At 47.5% G+C, this 21,001-nt stretch overlaps 1 protein-coding gene across 5 annotated transcripts in view; it reads right to left on the reverse strand.

Annotated features, from left to right (window-relative positions):
* Positions 1–21,001, reverse strand: part of SZT2 (SZT2 subunit of KICSTOR complex) — a 50,640-nt gene that overhangs the window by 20,270 nt on the left and 9,369 nt on the right. For 4 of the 5 annotated variants that reach the window (XR_014023905.1, XR_014023906.1, XM_081308944.1 and 1 more), the window contains exons 3-36: positions 20,691–20,864; positions 20,224–20,394; positions 15,784–15,915; positions 14,585–14,726; positions 14,067–14,173; positions 10,839–11,049; positions 10,469–10,639; positions 9,797–10,031; positions 9,480–9,609; positions 8,601–8,743; positions 8,244–8,396; positions 7,990–8,104; positions 7,574–7,791; positions 7,277–7,492; positions 6,866–6,944; positions 6,375–6,469; positions 5,925–6,093; positions 5,636–5,750; positions 5,417–5,530; positions 5,054–5,224; positions 4,785–4,876; positions 4,408–4,531; positions 4,139–4,297; positions 3,844–4,048; positions 3,481–3,596; positions 3,110–3,356; positions 2,076–2,217; positions 1,861–1,953; positions 1,569–1,647; positions 1,167–1,460; positions 877–1,018; positions 617–724; positions 468–531; positions 60–245 (exon numbers count right to left, since the gene is read on the reverse strand). Coding sequence is in view for 3 of the 5 variants with exons in the window: in XM_081308944.1 (XP_081165070.1) it covers positions 60–245; positions 468–531; positions 617–724; positions 877–1,018; positions 1,167–1,460; positions 1,569–1,647; positions 1,861–1,953; positions 2,076–2,217; positions 3,110–3,356; positions 3,481–3,596; positions 3,844–4,048; positions 4,139–4,297; positions 4,408–4,531; positions 4,785–4,876; positions 5,054–5,224; positions 5,417–5,530; positions 5,636–5,750; positions 5,925–6,093; positions 6,375–6,469; positions 6,866–6,944; positions 7,277–7,492; positions 7,574–7,791; positions 7,990–8,104; positions 8,244–8,396; positions 8,601–8,743; positions 9,480–9,609; positions 9,797–10,031; positions 10,469–10,639; positions 10,839–11,049; positions 14,067–14,173; positions 14,585–14,726; positions 15,784–15,915; positions 20,224–20,394; positions 20,691–20,864 (5,112 nt within the window). In the remaining 2 variants the exon portion in view is untranslated. Of the gene's footprint in view, positions 1–59; positions 246–467; positions 532–616; positions 725–876; positions 1,019–1,166; positions 1,461–1,568; positions 1,648–1,860; positions 1,954–2,075; positions 2,218–3,109; positions 3,357–3,480; positions 3,597–3,843; positions 4,049–4,138; positions 4,298–4,407; positions 4,532–4,784; positions 4,877–5,053; positions 5,225–5,416; positions 5,531–5,635; positions 5,751–5,924; positions 6,094–6,374; positions 6,470–6,865; positions 6,945–7,276; positions 7,493–7,573; positions 7,792–7,989; positions 8,105–8,243; positions 8,397–8,600; positions 8,744–9,479; positions 9,610–9,796; positions 10,032–10,115; positions 10,254–10,468; positions 10,640–10,838; positions 11,050–14,066; positions 14,174–14,584; positions 14,727–15,783; positions 15,916–20,223; positions 20,395–20,690; positions 20,865–21,001 lie in introns of those variants that run through there. The other variant, XM_081308945.1, reaches the window with a different exon arrangement.

Here is a 21,001-nt window from a genome sequence, read left to right on the forward strand (position 1 = left end):
GCTAGAAGGTCCAAGGATGGGTGCCCAAGGGACCTTGGAGTGTTCTGAGAGCAGATTACCTCCTTGAATTGCGTGAGGGAACGCTCTGGCCCAAACACAAAACTCAGTGGCAGAGTTTGGCGAAGGCAGGTGGAGCGTCCAGGAGAGCTATGGATGTGGGCAGCTACTCGGTGCAGGGCAGGGCTCTGGGGGATGCCCCCTCTTCGGAGTGCCCCCACCATCTCATCTTCTAACAACCAGCGTATCTAGGAAGAACAACGCAGGAAGTGGTAAAGGGCATCTTTCTTGATTACTGGAGCATTACCTCACTCCCAGACTAGAAAATACTAGATGATACTCTGACTCAGACTAAGAAAAGCCTCACTTTAATCCCAGAATAAAGGGGAGTACTTTTCTCATGTATACGATAGAAAGGTTATCAGAGCACTGGGAGCTATTGCTTGCACTGGGGGAGAGAAGGCCCTCACCTCACTCATGGTGGTCTCGATAGCCAGTCTGTGGGGTGTGGCCAAACTGGACAGTCCTTGGTGCCTAAGTGGAAGGAAGATTCAGATACTGGTTTCCAGGAATGAAACTGAGGGGGAGTGATGAACTGTGAAAGGGAGATAAGTAATACCTCTCTTCTTCTGGGGGTGGTAGTGGGGGTCCCAGGCCATCATCTGACCTTAAAGATGATGGCTGCCCTGGAGACCGTGGGAATGAAGCACTGCTCTCAGATGTTGATCTAAACAGGGTAGAAACAAAGGTCAGGAGACACTACCCGCCCTGGGACCTCCTCAAAGTCTCCTTAGTTCCCACATTCCCTTATATTCCTTTAATGGTGCCCCTATTCCCACAAAAGTCCCAGACCCTCCACCAAGCTTGCTGCCACCACACCTGTGGTGCTGAGGGTCCGAGGCTGGGGGAAGCTCCACTTCCAGGGGCAAGGTCAGCACGAAGACATCCAAGGTGACACTGAGGTCCCTCAGGGGAATTCGGCCTCTAATCGGGGGGCCCTCCAAACTGGCAAGTACCTGGCCTGGGAGAGGAGGAAAGCCGGGATTGCTGGGGGCCCTGAGAAAAGCATAGATTCAAGTTCTACATGCGAATGAGTCATATTCCTAGGCTTTCCTCCACCCTCACACAGGCAGGCAACCCTGGTCTTCCCCAGGCTCCTCTGAACTCACCCAGACAAGTAGGCAGGCTGCACACAGGTACTGAGCTGTGCTGTCCATGAAGCCGCACAGAGCACGTGAGGTGCAAGAAGAGGGGTGGCAGGTCATGCACAAGACTCTCAGGCCCAGTGGGTGAGTCACCCCCCAAGATACTGAAGGAGTCTTCATCAGGGTTCACAGTGTCTGCATCTGATAGTGAGGCAGAGTCTAAACCAGCAGGCCCCAGGTCTGGTTCACGGCTCTCACGGTATTCGACCTCCAGCTCTGGATCACTCTCAGTGACCACACAGCAGGCAGATGTGTCACCTAATGGTGTATGTCATATGGTCAAGAAGCTAGACTGGCAGTGGAGGCCTCTCAATCCTGGCTTGAAGCAACCTCCTCCACCTCAACCCACTAGCTCACATCACATACCTTCTTCTCCCACAAGTTCAGCTTCTGAAAACTCCAGATCACTGATTTTTCTGTCTACTGTGTCCCGAGGACCGTCATCCTGGGCAAAATAGAAACAAAACAAAACCCAAAATACCAAAACCAAAATCAACCAAACAAATAAAAAATCAAACAAAACAAAATTTGATCTAAGTAGGCCAAGAACTACATTGGGTCACAAGGAAGTAAGATTCAAGAGGATCTAGGCAGGCCAAGTGGGATGACTAGGGCTCTGGGTTTGGGGCACAAAGGAGGGAAGGATAAAGACACTTACTTCTCGTCTGCTGGATGGAGGGCAATAGAAGAAGTAGTGGGGATTGGAGGGCACAGTGCGGAAGTGAAGACGACTAATTTCCAGGAATTTCTCCTGTTGTAGGGTTTAGAAGTGGGTTATGATGTCAACTGACCCTTGAAGGTACTACCCCTCCACCAGAATGGGACAGTGCACCAGGACTCTACCCCTCTTCTGACCTCACCCAAGCTCCCTACCTGGATGAGGCCATGAAGGGCATCATGTGCCTCTCCTCTGAGCTGGCAGACATCTGTCAGAGAGATCTCTGGGCCAGGGTCTGGATTGCCAGGGACACGGGTGCTCTGAAACTCAGGCTCACTTAGGTCCTCAGTCTCTATGCTGAGAGGTGGGGGTGGGGAGAACACCAGTATCAAAAACCACCAAGTGCTAGAGGTACCTGCTTCCCAAGTGAGGAGCAGCACACACCTGTCTCTTGTCTACATAGTATTAACCCAATGGCCTGGGCAGTGACAGAGGCCAAGGAACCAACCCACCTATTTGGGCTCTAACCTCCACATTTCTTAAGGGCCAGACTATTTCTGTGAAGTAGAGTGAGGGTGATCCCAGTTTTCTGACTCATATCACTTGGTGGAGAGTGGTATTGTTCCCCGTGAATGGAGAAAACAGGTGGAGAAGTGAGGTTTGATGGGAAAAAAATAAGTTCACTTAGGGGGCATGAAAAGCAGGAGATCTAGAGCTCCAGAGGGCCCCAGGCTAGAGTTTCAACTAGGAGTCCTCTGTGTACCCACCACTCTAGTTCATTTTTCCCCATGGGCAATACACTGCAGAGACTAATATAGAGCTATCTGCCTGTGATCTTTCTTCTTTCCTCCAGCCTCTCTTCAGTAGGGGCCTGCAAAGGTCTAAAGTTAGGTGGGGACTCAGCAGTGAGCAAAATACATAGTTTTGGTCCCCATGACAAAGAGATTAGTTGGGGAGACTGTTACTATTATATGGAGGTCCTCAGAACAAGTCTCCAATTTGGCAACTGGGAACTCCCTGGCCCTGACCTGGCTCATCAGACCATACCACAGCAGGAGAAATGGGGAGTGCCTGAGAGGGAGCATGTTTCCAGGGCCATAGGGGAAAAGGCTGTCTGTATAGGAAAAAGGAAGCCAGCAACAAAATATTGATGCTTCTCTGTGCCTACTGCTGGATTAGAAAGTTCTTGTTTTTAGAGTCTTGGTTTGTTTCCCCACTTTCTCTAACATCATTCAAGAATAATCCTAACCTGGATTCAGAAGCTAGGATAGCTCGTTCCCGAGGCTCTGGACCCTCCTCAATGCTGCTGCTGAAAAGCCCTGGGCTGAGAGGACCAGGGCTTGGGGGTGCATGAGGTAAACCACAAGTGTGGCCACACAGAGCAAGCAAAAATGGGGTGATGTCTACTTCTTGCAGTAGTTCCTCACAGGCATCCACTGCTGTCAGCAAATCCTGGCAAGTCACGCTCTGTGATTGCTGCAAGCTCCGGAATAGCCCTAATGGAAGTGGAAAAGGCCACGAGGGTCAGCTCTAGAATGGTCTCTCCAGGTCCCATCCCTGTAATGTCTGTATCTCCACTCCGGGAGCTCCACTCTTCCCTCACGTGGCCTTCCTGCTTACCACGGACATAGCACCGCTGTGCATGCTCCTGCAACAAGGCACAATGGGTAGCTGCCTCTTTGTACCTGGGCTCCATCCAGACTGAGGATGCAGAGGGGTGGTCGAGAAACTGAGTCCTAGGAATGGAGGGACAACAGAGTTTGGTTAACTTCCCTATATGATACCTTGGATTCATTAATCAGTGGATATCCAGTCTCTTATATCTAGACTCTTACAAAATGTATTCACTCAGTTGATGAACCTGCTGAGGGAAGCCAGAAGCTGAGTTCCTTTCACTGACCATCAATCTGTTTATCCATACCCATGAGTGTACACCGAAACCTTTGTAGGAGGAGGACACAGATGAATATCAAGAGCACTCACCGGAAGATGAGGTCTCGGGGCGCCTGAGGGGGCTGCATGCCAACCATTTGCTCCCTCAATGCTTCCAGGGAACAGCTATAGATATAGACAGGACACCGGGTCCGGGGCCCCTCTGTACCCTCTGTCTGGGAAGTCTGACGCCCAGCATAAGTCTGTAAGTCCTGGCGGAAGGGAGGGCTCAGTTCTCCTTGATCCTGGGCACTGTCTGTGGGGAAAGGTGTCCCATGGTGTTTAAGCCCTTTATTTGTGTCTCACCCCACTCCTATTTAACTGACATCAGAGTCAATGACCTTACCATCAGCTAGGGTTATGCTGAGGATAGGGACTTGGGACTTGGTAGCCTTAACCCCAGTTCCTCCTAGATCTCGTGGACTGGGGGTTCCACTCCAATCCCCAAGCTTTGTTTCTTCTTGAGAAGGTCCCTCCAGGCCATAGGCAGTCAGACGCTGAACATCTGAAGAGGAAAAGATGGATACAAATCAGAGGGAGGTGAGGGAGTGCAGGGGTTTATATATAGTGTGTGTATCTATGGTGGGGAGTGTTAGTGAAGCCAGTAGTCAGTACCTGTGAAGGTAGCGGGGAGAAAAGTTAGGAACACATGCTGGGGGGTCACCAGCCTGGCATAGCAGCGCCACTGAGGAGGCTGGGCAGAGATGAGAGGCCTGAGAGTTTCAGGAAGACCTACATCCTGTAAGAGAGAAACAAAAAATTAGAGCAATCTACAAGGGAACATCTAAGCCCTGTTCCCTTCCTTCACCTTGAGCTGACTCATCTTAGGTATAGTGTATAAGATTCAGAACAAATGGAAATGACAGTGTTCAGTCTGTGGCAGAAGGTATATGGAATCAGGGTGATAGAAATCTGGCATCACTATACATGGATATATAGCAATGGAAGGAGGTCAGTATGACAAGGGCTTAGGGAGAAGACTCAATGCTGACCAGGGCAGGAAGAGCTGAGTCTCCAGTGGCAAGGGTGCTGCTGACTTGATCCTTTAGGATCCCATGGCTTCCCATTGGTGGCCCCTCTGCACCTACAATAGGCGTAGAGATGGTGGAAGAGGGTAGAGCCCCAGAAAGGTGGCTCTAAGTTGAAGAAATGGGGAGGATGGGGAGGAGGGAGTCCAGAGCTTAGACAGAAACCGCCCTGTGGGAGGGGGAGAAAGGGCTGGGCTGGATTCTAGTATTAGAAAAAAAGGTGGGGAGCTCACCTGGATCATGACAGCTCCGCCGCAGTACCTCACTCAAGAAGGCAGCCTGGTCAGCAGGGGTCAGTGGGATCTCCCGGTCACTCAGCTCCTGCCCCAGGCAGCTGTGCAGCAGGCACAGCACCGTGTCGTTGGCAGGACAGGGCCCCTCGGCGAGAGGAACACCCTCTGGCTCTGCCCGACACACACTCTGCTCAGCACCCAGAGCTTCCTGCTATCCAGTGTCCCCAGCTCCACCCTGGCCAGCAAAACCCTTTGGCTGCAGCTTCCTCCTGCCCCATCATTCATTTGCTCCTCTACTCATCTGGTCTCTAATATGCCCAGCATGCTGGCCCCTTAGGAGAGGTAGGTACCAAATTCACCCACCTCTGGAAAGCAAAAGGAAAAACATCTGCAACTGCTGGCACTGTGGCAGCAATCCCATTAGGTCAAAACGGAAAGGGATCTCGTGGACACAGGTGTCTCCTCCCTGGTCCAGTCCTAGGAGGGAGGGAAGGATGATAGGATACAACAGTGAGATCCAGATTACCTGCTTTCTCCCTACTCATTCCCCTGTTCCACCCAGGGGCTGCCTTCCCCACTAACCATCAGAGACCCGTGGCTCTGGGGGCAAAGGACCCCATTCCTTGCTCTGGCAGAGCTGTATCAGATATTCAAAGCTCAGCATGGAGCCTATGCAGGCAGCATCCCGTGGGTGCAGCTAGGGAAGAAAACATCAGAGGATAGGAGTAACCCCTCATAAAACTAGCCTCTGGTTCTCAATGAAGCCTAAACAGTCACAGACATTCTGAGGCCCCAAGAAGCCCAGGGGCTACTGCATCCAAAGGAGATCCAACCTGGTGAAAGATCAGGGTATGGGTCTCGGGACACTCACAGCTTGAGGGATCTCAGAGTATGTCAAGTTCTGCAGGTGCTTCCAGCTTTCAGGGCCAGGTCCCACTCGCCCATATTGTGGCTCCACCCACACCTCAGTGACCAGATTAAGCTCTGAGTCCCCCTCTAAGGCCTCCACCTCCACATCATTGTCGTCATCTGTTGAGAAGCTAAAGGAGAGAGTGCTCTAAGAAAGAGGGAGAAGGGATCTAAAACATAGCCTTGTGGCAGGGAGCGAGCCCATGGAGGAGAGGAAGGAGGCAGGCATAGGATAGCCACAAGTTGCACGTGGCCTCTATATACCATGTCTGCCTGATGAAACATCAAAATATAACATCCCTCTGCCTCAACTTGAGATGAACATCCCAGGATATGTGAGCCAGATGTTTAGGGGACAGTGAGGGGAGAGGGCACTCTGCAGAGATGACTTCCAGGCAGGGCTAAATCTCACCTGTCTTTGGTGGAGGTGGAGTGTGGGGGGAAGAGGATGTACTGGATGACACATGTGTGCTTCTCTTCAGCTGCAGCTTGCCCAGGTGGTTCATTCTGTGGGTAAATAGGAGATCCTAGAGGGCTGGGAACATAGCTCAGTTGGTAGAGTGCTTGCCTTTACATACACAAGGCCCTGAATTCAATCCCTAGCATCACCACCACCACCACCACCACCACCACCACAACAACAACAACAAAAATAGAAGACCCTAGAAAAATCCTAGCTGGTGTGAAGACCTGGTCTAGCCTAGCTCTGGCCCTCAAAATTTCAGTACCTTCACCACTCCTCATTATTTCTATGACTCTGGCCTCAGACCTTGGTCCTCTGACCATATCATATGGTCCCTATGAGGCAAGGTTTATAGCAGTCCCCACCCAGCTCAGAGGCAAATGTCCTTGAGATTATTATGATGGACCCTGAGGTGAAGTGTCATGAGGGATAGCACACACCTGAATTGGAAGTTCCAGAACCATATTGATGATTCCTTCCGCACTGCAGGCAAAATGGAACCCTTCAGAGAGTCGAACTCTAAAGCCCCATAAAGATGGAAGAAGATGAGAAAGGAGATACTCAGTGCAGTGCCCCAACACATCCATCTCCCAGTAGCCATCGTGACAGCCTAGTCCACTAGATGTTCTGTTCAGACTAACGGTCTCTTAGGGTACAACAGGTCCAATTAGGATCAGAGGCCAAAATAAGCATAGTAGGGGGAAAGCGCAAGGTTAGGTAGCAGCATGCTCTATGCTTGATATTGGAATGTAGTGATAGAAAGTGGCTTAGGCTTTCTGCCAGTGTTCAAACTCAAAGTCCACCCTTGCTCTACTCCTGCCCCAGTAGCCTGGCAGGCTCCAGTGACATACTCAGTGAGGATGGATAGGAGCTGGGCGATGGCACTGAGTGGTAGTGCAGGAGCCAGGCCTGATGGGACACTCCAGAGCCAGCGCTGATGGTAGAGGTAGCGAGACAGTGATGCTAGGCTAGACGAGGCTGAACGGCCTGAGACTAAGGGCAGTGGCCCTGGTGGCTCCAGTGTCAGCAGGAAGGGTGCCCGGTAGTCCAGGGGTAGCTTCTCATACCTGGGAAATGGGCAATTCCTCAGTTGATCTCTACTACCCTTCCCTCATGTTCCAGGGCCCTTCCCCATCCTCTATACTAACCTGATGAGGAGCTTGTCCAGTGGTTTATGGAGGACCACAAGGCAGGGCCGGTCAGACAGGGCCTGCTGTGGCCCCAGCATGGGGGGTGACTTAGAGGGAGAGCTACCCCCACCAGTGCCACCCAGCCCTTTTCGTTTCACCTTGGGTGTTGGCTCCTTGCTTTGCACCCGGTGGGGGAAACGAAGGCGTAGGATCTCTTCCCTCAAATCTGACACAATCTGTAAGGAAAATGTAGTCAAGTTTCTCCAGAAGTCTGAGAAAAGGGGCCCAAAGACAAGGTAAGAAAACTGTCTCCTTCAAGCCTTACTTGGTCTGGGAATCACTTCTCCCTACTAAAATTGGCCCTGTGGGGGCACAGGAAATGGAGCTCAACTACACCCGAAAACTCCTTGTCTGGGAGTAAGGGCCCAGTTTACCTTGTGCCGGGCCTGTGCTGGAGTGCCAATGGGAAAACCCAGGCGAAGAACCATGCATGGGGCCTTGGAAATGATGCGGACCATGTAGAAGGAGGAAGGGGGCTGGTCTGGGGCACTGGGGAGAAATGGGAGAAAGTGAGCAGCCCTAGGCTGGAAGTAGATGGGTTTAGGAGGAGGTAGGGTTGAGGCCTGGCATTAGAGGAGACATGGAATAAGGTGATGGGGGAAAAGTGAGGAGATATCACTTTGCCCACCTGGAGAGCAACTTGACATAAGAATAACCCTCGACCAGCACAAAGCTGCTCCAGTCCCGAAGCAAAGAGGTCAGGGAGGAGTGTGAGATCCTGCACTGGATAGTGCTGTAGCGTCCATTGCTGCCTGGGGTATGCAAGTGCTTGGGGATTGGTCTAGGAAGAAGGTGTTGAATGCAATCAGACCTCCTAGCTCCAATCTTGGGGGGGAAGAGTATACTACTTCCTCCCCTAGGCCTGAGATTATCAGGGCTGATAAACAGGAAGACATGGACACAGGTGGTACCCTTCCCATCACTCCCTATCCTCTTACCCCTGCTCCTCCACCCAAACTATGGCCCTAGCCCTGAAGATACACACGTGTCATGCTCTAGGATGAGCACCAGGCGATGCATGTGCAGCCAACGCTGCCATGAATTAGCATCCATAGACAGCACTGGCTTCCAATAGGCAGCAAACTGGGCATGAGATGAGTCAGAACCACTGTGCTGAAGGGAGAGCACCTGGGGACAGAAGAGATAGCCCTATGGGAACATCTGTGGACAACCAGCAAACAGAGCCAAGGTAGACTCAGTTCAAGGGGTCAAAGACAGAAGTAGATTAAGGCTAAGGGCTGTAGCCTAATTTGGGATTGAGGAAAAACAGCTTCCAATCTGAAGGCTATATTAGTGTGACTGAGCCAGAGACAAACTGTGTAGCCTTTCCTTAAAGATGAATTCAGCAGGAAGATGGAACCTGCCCAGCTTATGTCACTGACTTTCAAAGAAAAACTGAGTGATGGCAACACCTGGTGATGACTCTGCTGCACCCCCATGTAAGCCATGTGTCCATCAGCGCGAGGCTGCCAGCCATGTCTTCACCGAGTGCGAAGACAGCACAGGACAAAGGAAGCTGTGGCATTCAGAAAGCACACAGTTCACAGTGGTTGGTGATGGTTGGGAACAGGTGAAGGTGGCTGGGGAGGTTGGGATGAGGGAGTGCACAGTCTGCTGAGGGACCACCACCTGAACATTCTGCAAGATGTCAGACACCCATGATCTGTTAAGGACCTTTTGGATCCTTCTCCCCCTCCTCAGGGCCTTAGAAGATAGAAAAGAGATACTTTCAAGGTCAAAGGTGAAGCTTCTAGTTTCTGTTCCTTGAAAGAGAAGGTACAGAAGTTGGTCTGGGATCCAGATACTGTGCTGATCCCTACCCAGGTGAACAGAAAAGGGGCTACCAAGCATCAGAGCTACTCACCGGGGTGGTGGAGCCTGGAGGGATGTAGAAGAGTGGCACTCCACTCTTGGTGCTGTCTGGAAGTGTGAAGTGCTCTGGCACTGAGGAAAAGGACTGAAGATGGGCTAACATCTGGTCAGTCTGGTTAATGCTGTCAAATAAGGGCCAAGCCTGAGCCACAGCTGACTCTGCTAGGTGCAGTTGAGGGGAACCCCAAGAAGACAGGACCAAAGACCCAGCCTGGTGCTCAGGATGACCCTCCCCCACTCCCAGTTTCACAAACCCGTCCCTCCATACAACAAATAGGGCATTATTCACCAAGTGGTGACCTCGCTTACCTCTGCAGTGTGTTCCAGAAGCGGCGGATAACATGGGTACGATATAAGGAACGAATGGGTTGCCTTAGTGCACAGGACACATCATGCAAAATGTCATAGCCACCTTCCATTGTCACTTCCACCCGTGTTGCTCGAGGACCCTCAGGCTCTAGGGGCCAGGGTGCCATAGCCACATACTCAATGCGCATGTTGTGTTTCCAAAGCAACACCAGCTTCACTTCCAATTGGGAGCCTCCTTCAGGGGAGCAGAAGGGCCAGTTGGGTGAAGAAGACTTAGGACTCCAGGCCTAGAGAGATTCCTATCTGAAACCTCACCTACCTCATGGAACTCTAGCCTGGCCAAAGGTTCCAAGCACAGTTCCATAGGTTTCAGGCCCAGAGTCTGTCAACTGACTCAAAAAGAAGTTTGCAGGAGTAATTTGAAAATAAAACCAAGTTCAGGGCATTACACTTGTCTCAGCTGGTTCACCTTGGACAAAAGGAGATGGAGTTGGGAAATTACTTGCTGGGAGAAGTGAGCCCTGAAGGCAACTCTCAAATGACAAGCAGAGTCTCTCTTAGTGATGCTCTTTCAGGGGTGTTACATGGGTGTCTTCCACTCTGTTCAACAGGTCTACCTGCACAAAAGTTCTCAAAGATCTGTGAAATTATAGTAGGACCTAATGACCTCACCTTTGGCCAATGTGACCTCTCGGACACTGTAGCCCTCTCGAAGTCGTACAGACACAGTGCTGACCAAGTCAGCTGGCACCTCCTTCTCAGTATGCTTCTTCCGGCGCAAGGCCAAGGCAGGGTTGCTGCTTGCAGAGACTAGGTGCTCGTTAAATAGGCGGTGCTGAGAACCTGGGGGTCCAGTGAAGATGGGGAAAGAGAAAATGGTGATCTATTAGTGGACAGGTACACAAGGGGAAGGGACTATGCCAAAATCACTGTGGGAACAGCTCCAGAGTTGTCAGACTTCCAGTTCTTCCAAAGCCTAGATGGCATAATCTCTGGGCCCATTCTATATTCCCCCTTCCATCCCACCCAGCCTGCCTCTTACCGCAGTAATATTCAGGGTTAAGTGCTTCACCACTGCGTAGGAAGGAGTAGAGCAAGAATGCCCGGTGGTAGACAGTCAGACCCAGGTTGCCTGGCTCAGGTTCAGGACAAGTGGACAGGTAGGAACCAAATGTTGCCATTGCAATGAACTTCATCAGTTCCACATTGGGCACATGTCCAAAACTGCAGTCATAAGAGTAAACGCCTCCCACCTGGAGAAAGTGAACAAGTAGAGTCCCTGATCCACCAGAGGAACTGGAGACGATGAATAGCAAGAGAGGGAGCTGGGACTGGGGGAGAAGCGAGCCACCATTCTCCCTCTATGCCTGCCCTTCCTTGAGTCCTTCTGTCTGAAGCCCATACCATTTGGTTACATCATCCTCTGTCCTTCTTCCTCAACATCAAATACTCTTTTCTTCCTTCACTAAAGATTTTAGCAACTGGTTCATTGGTTTCCTGTCATCATCCTGAAAGACTTCAGTGTGTATCTCTAATAAAGTGTTTCTCAAGCTTCAGAGCATATAGAACCCCCACCAGTCCCTTCCCCAGAGATATTGTTAAAATGCAGGAGGTCTGGGGTATAGCCTGACGTCTGCTTTGCAAATAAGCTTTCTGAGGCCAATGCAAAGGCTACAGATCAGAAATTGGCAAACTCATATACACTGAGGCCATATCTAGCCCATCACCTATTGTTGTCAATAAGGTTTTACTGGAACTCAGCCATGCCATTCATTTTGTATTGTCTTTGGTTGCTTTCACACTACCATCCAAGAGCCTTCACATCACCACAACACAGCCCAACAGTTGTGACAAACCCCTTTAGGCTTAAATATTCACTATCTGGCCTAGATGATTCATCTAGTTCCCTGGCTGCTTTGTTCCTTAACCCTCATCTCTATTTTATTGCACACTGGCTACATCTTGGAGCTTGGCTTCACTTGGAACAATTCATCTTTGCAATTCTAAATTGCTATAATCCATGACACGTGATTATCCCTTTAGTTTCCTTCTGCCCTCTTCCTGCTGCTCTTTGACCACATTGGGTCTTCCAGGCCTTCAGTGTGCTCTCTCCAAGTCTAATAGCATTATCCTGACCCTCCTATGCAACCCCTGCCCCACTTGGATCCTTAATTCAAGCAATTTCATAAACATTGTTCTCAAATCCCTGACCTTCTTCACAGTTTTCTGCTCCTACCTCAAAACCCCAACTAGGATCACAACCTCTATACTCAGTCAAATCAATGGTGCGCAAATGGAGAAAATCGCATGGTGTGTAGGCTGGTCCTATGTCAAAACATGACACCCCACCCAACTACTTATTCAGGGTTGTCCTTAAGCCTGTATCATCTTCTCAACATTGGCCTCCCTTCCTTATGGTATTCATAATTATATATATATTTTTTAATATTTTATTTACATTTTAGTTTTCCGCAGACACAACATCTTTGTTTGTATGTGGTGCTGAGGATCGATCCCGGGCCGCAACCACGCCAGGCAAGCGCGCTACTGCTTGAGCCACATCCCCGGCCCCGATCATCATTATCTTTTACTTCAGAGAGAAATGGGGCCTTTGGTAGAATTTATCTACATCTTCACTTCTATCTTCTAGCTCAAAGAAAGAAATAACAGTTGTCTGCTCTGAAAGAATTCCTCAATCTGTTACTAGAGCCAATGTCCACCTGTCAATTCAGGACTTTACTCCATCAGCTTCTTCTTTCTTTCCCTTTTTTCAAACTCTTCTTCACTATGACCCCTTAGAACAAAGCCTAAGTCTCTAACTTAAAAAAAAAAAAAATAGAACAAACACCCCTCCTTCTTCCCTGTGCTTTCCTCTGGCTACCATTCTTTCTTGTTCCCCACTTGATCTGAACAGCCAAATTTCTTGTGTCAACACTTATCTCTACTTCTTTCTCTTCTATCCACAGCAAAAATTTCCCTCACAGCCTCTTCACTAAAATGATCCTGAAAAGGATCCCAGTGACCTAATTATTACATCCAAAGGGTACTTTTCATTCCTCATCCCTCTTAATCTTTCTCTGCATCTTGCAATGTTAACTACTCATTTCTTCCAAAATCTCTGACTTCTCTAATCTACCCTGTCTCTTGAGTATCAGGGTCTGCATATCCAACTGTTAACTGCTATAAATTGCAGCCATTTCATATGTAATTAGGCACTCTCCTCTGTACTTTAAAGGTATGATCTCACCATTGGAGGTAGGTACTCTGATAATCTCCATTTATAAATGAATCCAACCTAGAGGTGAACTGGTGGGTCCAAGGTCACAGAGCTAATAAATATAGCCAGAATTCAGACTGGCATGCCTTACTCCAAAGGCAATGTTCTTAACTACTATATTGTGACCAATCACAGGAACCTCAAACACAACACAGATGAACCTGAACAAAACATATACATACACAAATTTATCATCTTGTCCCAACTCCACCCCAACTGCTTCTCTTTCCATTTGCTCTGCATGCTACCCAGTCAGATACTTGGAGACACCCTTAACTTCTCTTTCTCCCTCACCTGTCCCTTTGTATCTTGCTAATCCTAAGTCATATTAACTCCATCTCTTTATTTTCTCAAACTGCTTGCCCCTAAATTCCCTAATTTAAGCCCTGCTCCTCTTACTAACCATTGCAATTAATTGTCTCTCTGTCTCCACTCCTGCCTTTGACTCAGCAGCAAGAATGGCCTTTATAAAATGTAAATCAACTAGTGATTTTCCTGCTGTATATCTGCATCACCCATAGAACTATGCATTTTACTTCTTAATATGGCCAAACCAGCTTTCCATGCTTGGCTATATGTCTACCTCTCTAGTTTACCATCAGCTGTAGTTCCCTGTTTATGCCTTCCCTCCCCTTTGCTTAAGCTAGTTTGAGCTGGTTTTTTAACCCTTGAAACCAAAATAATAAATAACTAAGCTAATGGGATAGGTGGAGCTGAAACTGACTCAGATTTTGAAATTTCTATTCTTTTTATTTAACATGCTGTCTCCTAAATCCTAAAGAAAGGGGACAAAAATGAGAATCCTCTTCCACCATTGCTACCTCCATTGCTCTAGACATGACACGTTCTCCCCAAGGCAACTATGTCATTAGCTTCTCCTCAAGGCAACTATGTCATTAGCTTCATTTGAAAAATCTCACCTGTAAGAAAGTAACCAGCCACACCTGACTTTGCGAGATACCCAACTCCTTCTCCTTCCTTTAGAGTGCTCACCTGAACAAAGGAACAAGCCACAGTACCACTGCGAAGCTGGTTCAGTAGTGTCTCACAAACAGCAACATCAGGTACGCTGGTCACCCCATCTGTGATCACAATGATACCTGAGGCAGAAAACAAGATTCAGACCTGCAGCACTGGCCAGACCAAACTAACAAGGAGGCACCCAATGGACAGGGCTCTGAAGACCTCAGTGTCCACTCATCAACATGTTTTATAAACCTCTAATACCTTTCCTTCTCTCCTCCCCTCCTGCTTCTTTCTCGTGATGGTAGATCACAATCTCCCCTACATGATGTCCTTGTAATTCTACTCCTTTCCACTAGGGTCCCTGATGGTTGCCAGAGCTGAGGATACTCAAGATATACACTAGTGCAGATTTATATTTTGCAAACAATGAAACAGGTCCTCTTCCCTAAGACCCACTGATCCCCAGGAATCTCTATCTTCGTCAATATCCCCCAACCCTTGTGGATCCCCATTTCCCCATTCCCATCAACATTCTTTTTACTGACCTGCACTGGAGTTTGAGGGCAGTAATTGCAGTGCCAAGATGCCCTGACGAATCATACTGACTAGTCCAAGATCAGCTGTCACCATGGAAACTCCCACCTTCCGGCCCAATGGCTCCCCTGAGTCTGGGGACTGGTCTTCTGCCTGGCCCCAAGTTACAGAAAAGTTAGACTACGACAGATTGCATTGCTGCCTCATCCACAGCAAAATCAGAATTTATAATTTTTCTTCTGTTTTAAATTTAATCAATTTTTATTTATTTAATATTTATTTATCTGGGAATTGAACTCAGAGTGCACTACCACTGAGCTATGTTTCAGTCCTTTCACTTTTTATTTTAAGACAGGGTTTCACTAAAACCTGCTGAGGCTGGCCTTAAACTAATGATTCTCTGGCCTTAGCCTCCCAAGTAGCTGGTATTACACGCACATACCACCATATCTAGCTTCTTCTTTTTCTTTTTTCTTTATAGTGCTGGGAATTGAATCCAAGCGAAGCATGTGCTCTACCACTGAGCTACGCCTCCAGCTCCCAAACCAGAATTTGTAGCCCTGTACTGCCCAGGCTTAATCATGTGAAGACCCCAAGCTCTCCACGATGCTGCTGAGTCCCACTGTTCTCCCTTCCACACATGTGCTCAGCTGCTGAACCTCAGATGGGAAGGGAGTCAACACCAGATGAACTATCAGATTGTACTGAGGCAGGGCTTCTCCATCTTTTGCGGAGAAGGGCCTTTTTCCATATTCTCCCATCACTATCATGAAATATTTTATAAACAATCCAATTCCATACCAGTCATCAGGCACACAGAACTGCTACTTGCCTGGCAACTTCTGTGATATCCAAAGCAATTCTAGTGAGCCAAGCAGTAATTCTAGTAAGCCTAAGATTGTACAAAATACTAACTCGAAATCAAAGCCACTTATGGTCAGCTTCTCAGATCCTCACAGGACGAGGATCTGGGATTGAAAAAACACAAGCAAATGGCCTTCACCTTTTCTCCCTCCAAGAATGTGAGTCACTGTCCTTTAAAGCTAGTTTTAAGTATTCACTAGCACATCTGTCCTTGTCTCACTCTGCCCCTGGCTATTAGTCCTTTTCTGCCATCCTTACCCTCTCTAGGTGGTACAATCCTCCTCTCTGCCCTCCATCCTATGTACTCTCTTTCAAAATAGTCTCTGCCAATTTCTCTCCCACATACCTGGCTCTGGGGATCATACTGCTGCTGCAGCATGGCAGCCACCTTATCCTCAAAGAGGCAGAGCTGATCATACACCTGCTGAAGGAATGCTTCCCGCTGAGAAGGGTCCAAAAGGCAACCTTGTACAAGCACCTGAGAAGCACAAGGGAAAGATTGAGATAGGACCACTGTGGGGTACTGGCCCCTACAGATCTCTGCTCTCTCTGCTTATTCTCCATAGCTCCCTCCAGGCAATCCTAATTTCCCACCCAACCAGGATCAAATGACTCCACAGCCAGTTCCTCCTTCTTAAATCTACTTCACCAATTCTTAGCCTAGGTACATGGCAATCCTGCACATAGCCTCAAGACATTGTCACCTTAATCTGGGGTCATGATATTTACCTCTGCTTAGGGCCCTCCACCCTGGGCTTCCCCAGTCTCCCACATGGGGGCACCATAAGATCTCCCAGCTCCTTCCATAATGGGCTTTGGTATATTGTCTGTAAACTGCCCACCTCAGCCCAGCAAACTCCTTTTACTCATTTCTTAAGATACACACAGGTATCCTAGAGGTTATTGCTTCTTTTGAACTCAAAATGTTCTTCTTATTCCCCCCATAAATGTTCCTTCCTTTCCTTTACTCTCAGCAGATAACAATTACCACTTTTCATAGAGAAAGGAGGTCAGCTAATAAGAACTGGCCCTAACCTGGAAATCCACCCCTCTGGAAATTCCCCTCAAAGTCTATGGCATGTTTACATTTATCCATGTTCTTGTTCTCTCTTTGAGACTCTCAAGAAAGGGTTCTTTATCCTACTCTTTCCCCCTAGAGCTAATCTCTCTCCATCTCTTCACAAATTTCTTGTCTCTCTAGGATCTTCACTCTTTCTCCATGGAGTCGTTTTCTTCTACTTCAAATATAAATAAGTGCCCCCTATATACAAATCTGTAAGACCTTATGGTGGACCCTAGGATCTCACCCCTCTTTCCTCATCACACTCCTATAACCTGTCCTTCATGCCCACTCCTTCTCCCTGACTCCTACCCTCCTGTGGAACAACTTCTTCTACTTCTTCACTCTCTATTCCATACTTTGTAAGGGGATAGGGACAGCCGGAGAGGGAAAGTGGAACAATGTCCCATTCTATAGGCCTGTGAAAAGGAAAACAGAAACAGAGAAATAGCAGGAACTGGAGCAACAGAAAGATGAGATAAAATGTTCCTATCTATATTGTTTAGAAGTAATAAAACTGGGACAACACAACTGGCCAACAATAAGGGGCTGGCTAAATATTTCAAGATAAAACAGGATAAAATAGTAAGTTAAGGAGTAATTAAAATCATTTTCAAAGAATATTTCATGGATGTGAGGGTGATCTGGCTATGACATCAGTCACCCCATTGATTGGCAGGGTTGATTCAACTGATCTGGCTGGCTAGGCAGGTGTCCCCATCCTCCCTCACTGCTCCATGGGAATCCCTCCCAAAGCTGTGAGCTTAGTTTAAGAAGATGACCTTCTCTGATAGAGGAGGATCATTCTTTAGTCAAGAGTATACAACTAGGGCTGGGGTTGTAGCTCAGTGGTAGAGCGCTTGCCTAGTATGTGTGAGACACTGGGTTCAATTCTCAGCACCACATATAAATAAAAAATAAAGGTACATTGACAACTAAAAAAATAAAAATAAAAAAAGAGTATACAAGTAGCTGCACTTCCCTTTCAGTATTTCCAAACAAGCTCTCAAAGAAAATTTTCATGACGTGGGACAATACCTGTATTATAAGAGAGTAGGACACAGAAGTCATATGTCTGGAATGTACCTGATAGTTCTCTTTCTGTCTTTGAATAAAGGGATGGTGGTGGGGGAGAATCAATATATACTCACTAGACTAGAAGGAAATTTCATAAAATGTTAACAATATTTATTTCTGAGTATTATATTATAGGTGAGTTTTGTTTTTTTCCTTTATTTTTTATTTCCTTTATTTTTTATTGGCATTGGGATTAAATCCAGGGCCTTGCATATGTTAGGCAAGTGTTCTAGCAATGAACTACACCCCCAGCTCTTTTTATTTTTTGAGACAAGGTCTCACTAAGTTGCCCAGGTTGGCTTCAAACTTGCCATCCTCCTGCCTTAGCCTCTGAAGTAGATGGGAGATGCATACCACCATGCCCAGCTCTTTATATTTTAATGTGGCTTTCAAATCTTCAAAGGACATGTATTATAAATAAATGCAATTTAACTTTGTTTTTCTTTCTTTCTTTCTTTCTTTTTTTTTGAGGTACTGGGGATTGAGCCCATGGATACTTTATCATTGAGCTATAATAATCACGAGCCATTTTTATTTTGAGACAGGTATCATGTTAAATTGCCCAAGCTGGCCTCAAACTTATGATCCTCCTGCTTCAGCCTCCCAAGTAGCTGAAATTATAGGCTTGTGTCATCACACCCACTAACTTTTCTTTTAGAATTGCATGATATACCTTGAGGAACTACAGAGAAGATGTGGAGGCTGGGTTGGGGCTGATTAGTGGCCCTGGGAGCTTACCTAAGAAAATTCTCTCTTTCCCCTCAGCTGCTGTCCTTGTTCAGATATCACCCTCTCTCCCAAATGGCAATCATTTTCTGCCTGTTCTCCTTACATCCAGACTTTGTCTCCATTCCATCTTCCACACTTCCCACAAATAAGTATGATCTTACCTGCGTACAAATCTGATTCTGTTGCTGTCCATTCAAAACTTTCAGAGGTTCCCCTCATACCTATGGCTAATTATTTGAAAAGCTAACATTTGCATGTTTTCTCTGGGGCAAGTACTGTTCAACTACTTGACATGTATTAATCCAATCACTGTATATTGGTGCTATTGATATCCCCATTTTGGCTGGGTCTGGTGACTCACGCCTATAATCCCAGCAGCTTGGGAGGCTGAGACAGGAGGATCTAGAGTTCAAAGCCAGCCTCAGCAAAAGCGAGGTGCTACGCAATTCAGTGAGACCCTGTCTCTAAATAAAATACAAAATAGGGATGGAGATGGTCAGGCAAACACAGGCAATGATCCAGTGCTCTTAACTCCCCTACAGAATAAAGGACAGAGTCCTTAGATTGATATTCTAAGCCTTTCCTAATTGATCCCCCCTCTGTCTCTGGTCTTCTCTGTACCACCACTTTCCTATATTCAAACTTTACCCTATCAAAACTGAATAATATGTAGCTCCTTCAAAAAGCTGTGATTGAGAGTGCAGTTTCATAGCTCTGTGCCTTTGCTTTTGCTGGTCTTCCCTTTTTTGAACAGTTAACCCAAGTTCTTTCTTCAAGACTCAGTTCAAATGCTGCTTTGTCTAAAAGACTTCCCTGTCACTGTTCCAGGCTTGATTGGATGCTCCCCCTTGGTGTTCCTGAAGCACCCCAGTCATAACTTATCAGTGCCCTTATCATGTTCAACTGAAATTACCTCCTGCAATATCTATTTCCCCCTCTGAATGCTAAACTCCTTCCAACAGGATAAAGACAGTACATGATTCATCTGGGTCTTCAGAACATAGCCTGGGCCTGGCATAGGTCAGGCTTCAGTGTTTGCCAAGCAGAACGAAGTTTTGAGTGATTACCTAACACCCATACTCTCTCTGCTTTGGCTATCAGCACCTGCAAAGCCTGGCCTCTATCTGGGGATGTGGCCTGTAAACACCAGGCTAAAAGTTGTCCCAGAAGAGCACTTTAAACTGGGACAAAGGGCTGACAGTCCCTTCCCTGGGATGCACCAGGTATGTTGGTGTATACTTCAGACCTTCAGAGCCTGTTCCTGGCTTCTGTTTGTCTCCCCCCAAAAGTTTGATGGCTAAGGTGACAATATAACCAGCAGGGACAGTTTCAGAAAAAGCCCCTACCAATGAGTTGAGGTTAAAAGCAGATGAGGGGAAATGGGCCAATGTTTATCTAAGCCCCAAACAGATATTTCTGTAACAGAGTTGGCCATTCTCCAAAAGGAGTGTCTTGTGATAGCCTGCTTGGGTGGCAGATGAGCCCTGTAATTATCAGTGTGGTCAGCATTATATCTGATAGTTCACAGGCTCTCAGAAAATATGACCCTTCTCTGTCCCTAAAATAAATTACATTTCTGAATATTTGTAGAAGTTCAAAATCACAAAATATTCAAAAAAATCATCTCCTGGGGGGTAGTGCCAGGAGTTCGTGCAAGAGAAACCATCTGACAAAACTCAAGAGGTGAGTGAGATAGGCAATTGTCTAATCAGTGTCAACTGACCCATCCTTAGAAAGCATCTTTAAGGCAAGAGGAACTGGTTGTTTTCAAGGAAACAGAGACTCATGGGAATAACTGAGAACAGGCTAAAGAAACCAGCAGAGCTGGGGACTTGGTAGAAATAGTAGAGACAGGGTGAGTACTTAGCAGATTACTGGAAATTTGGTCTGTGGGTAGAAAGTTGGAGGGGGATGAACTACCTGGTGGGACTGCAGGCCAATGATCGAGGAGTAGGCCTGGATAGTTACGTAGATCTCAGGCTGGAAGTCGATGCAAGATCCAGGCACTCGGAAGGGCCGAAGCAGCCCGCCCAGGCAGCGGGACAGGGCATGGAAAACTTCATCAAACAAGATCTCCCCGGTGGAATCATCCTGAGGGCAATGCAGAGAAAGCTCTCTCAGGGTGCCCAAAAGCAACCCTAAGCAGAGGGCAGAAACAAGCAGCTTCCACAAGTCAGTAGGACTCTCATCTTATGACTAATCACATCCCTAAATATAGTGCCACAGATGGAATGGGACTATCTTTTAACAGTCCTAATTCCTTTATAAGTTCATCTTCTTCCCACAATGGTAGATTGGGATCCTTTTTTACCTCCCCCATAGGCCTTTCTCTCTTCCTCACCCTTCACTCCATCCCTGCTTCCCAGAGTCTCCCTCCAACTACTTACCACAATGCCAGTGGATGGGCTAAGATCCAGCTCAATGACAAATCGATACTGCCAAGCCAGGAAGGTAACCCGAGTAGAAGGTACGAGGAGGAATGGTCTTGGGATCACTGGTTCATCTGGCTGCCACCCAGGAGGCAGGACACTGAGGACTTCTAACTCCTGCTCAGACTGAAGCTGGTAATTAAGATGGATATAAGAAGAAAAGGACCAGGAAAGAGTCACTGCTTTCTTCCCAGAATCCCAATTTGGCCACTTATTAGCTGTGAGACTGTACAAAAGGCACCTAATCTCTTTAAGTCTTGGTGTCCTCA

Source organism: Spermophilus citellus (genome assembly GCF_964194105.1).
Source record: "Spermophilus citellus genome assembly, chromosome: 9".
Classification (NCBI taxonomy): Eukaryota; Metazoa; Chordata; class Mammalia; order Rodentia; family Sciuridae; genus Spermophilus; species Spermophilus citellus.